The sequence below is a fragment of the Atta colombica genome, unplaced genomic scaffold (assembly GCF_001594045.1).
Source record: "Atta colombica isolate Treedump-2 unplaced genomic scaffold, Acol1.0 scaffold29, whole genome shotgun sequence".
NCBI classification, from domain to species: Eukaryota; Metazoa; Arthropoda; class Insecta; order Hymenoptera; family Formicidae; genus Atta; species Atta colombica.
In genome coordinates, this window is record NW_017259392.1 from 843,467 (window position 1) to 845,293 (window position 1,827).

Consider the following 1,827-nt stretch of genomic DNA (forward strand, 5'->3'; position numbering starts at 1 on the left):
AAGTTATTTTAAATTTATAAAATTAAAACAGTAGTAAATTTAAATTAAAGAAAATATTTAAGAATGAAAGTTCAATAGTGATGCATATAATAACGTCTAATTCTGCTTATAAACAATATATGATTTTATTTAAAATCACATATTGTTATATTGACTATGTTATTTATTGTAAAAAATAGTTGCGTTTTCACTGGACTCATATATATTACACTTTAGATTATTAATGGAGTGTGTTATCTTTATATTCTCAATTCATATAACAAGAATATATTTTGTTGCACAAGGATCAAGTAACAAAAAAAGAATATGTTATACAAATTTTTAAATATGTATCCAACGGCCTAATTATTGACGGTTTATATAATAAATTAACAATACTGAGGATGATTGTTACAATAAACGTATATTAAATATTGTTTCATTAGCTCATAGCCCTTCTTAAATACTTTCTTTAATTTAAAACAGTAAATTTGTTTTTAAAGCAGTAAATTTGAGTAATTCTTCAAAAGAGTTACTCATCTCTATTTTGATGAAATTAGGTTCATTTGACTCGTTTTTGTGTAAAATGAAAGAATTTGGCAGAAAAAAGTCCAGGACTGCTCTGTAAAACGAAATATTGAGCATTAAAATTGACTGAAGTGTTACTATGTAACAATCATTAATCTGTCATGGACAGTGGAGTGTATAGACTAGTGCTCATTGGTTCGAAGCGGCTACGCCACCCCAAACAAAAACAAAATAATATATTCTACCCGCTTGAAGCCTAATCACCTAGATGTTGCAGCCTAGACAGTATCCGCTTGGAATATTTCTAACCTTTAAAGACAGTGGGGTGTGAGAACAGTCTTTTTAGAGCAGTCTTTTTACTACTTTTACTACTTTTACTTTTTAGTTAGGCCCCAAGCGAGTAGGATATATTTTTTTTGTTCAAGGCAGCATAGCCGCTCCAAATCAATAAGCATTACTGTCTATATACCTTACTATGATTGTCTATACACTCCATATGACAGATTTCCTAACCTCAATAATTGTCGACTTTAAAGCTCAATATCTCGCTTCGCAGTCGCTGAGCAGTCGCGGATTTTTTTTCTGTCAGATTCTTTCATTTCACGCAAAAACGCATCGAATGAGCCTAATTTTATCGAAATTGGAGTAGCTCTTCTGAAGAATTACCAAATTTGAAATAACTGGGATATTGTAAATCTTTACCCTAATTGATATTGTGCCATGTATACGTACTTTGATACATGCGCATTACACTGTGATCACAATATTTTGCGAAATTTAATACAAATGTAACACTAGCATTATTAGCTGTATATGTCAACAATATAATTCTGCGAATCTGCTTTAAAACACAAATTCACTGCAAGATTCCGTTTATGCACAATTTCAATGTTCTTACTTTCGTTCTAATGCTGGGATTAACAACTTCTTCTACCATTGTACTTTAACTTTTTTAGTAACATGACATATCGGATAGAAATGATACACATTCGTCGGGTTCAGCCAAAGCCATAGAGAATGTACTGCGCGATCAGCGTAATCCGTGTCAAAATGGCTGACAAAAATGAAAGAGAGGGACCGTGAAGGACGGCCAATCTCTATCTCTTTCTATTCAATGGCGATTTTGATTTTCCAGGCCCCGAGCTTAAAAAAACGTTTTGAGAAAAAGATAGTGTAGAGCGAATGAAAAATTGTACCAGTAACATAATTTTATTCAAAATATTTTTTTATTAATTTTTAAATACAATAGTTTTTGTATTTTTAGCTCTTATTCTATCTCTTTTGGAAAGTCACATGTACTTTCGTGATGTAGATGTACAT

At 31.2% G+C, this 1,827-nt stretch overlaps 1 protein-coding gene across 1 annotated transcript in view; it reads right to left on the minus strand.

Moving 5' to 3' along the window:
• Positions 1–1,554, minus strand: part of LOC108690000 (protein aveugle) — a 20,798-nt gene extending 19,244 nt beyond the window's left edge. The window contains exon 1 of the mRNA XM_018197032.1: positions 1,406–1,554. Coding sequence (XP_018052521.1) covers positions 1,406–1,444 — 39 coding nt within the window. The 5' untranslated portion in view covers positions 1,445–1,554. The remainder of the gene's footprint in view (positions 1–1,405) is intronic.
• Positions 1,555–1,827: the final 273 nt, after the last annotated feature.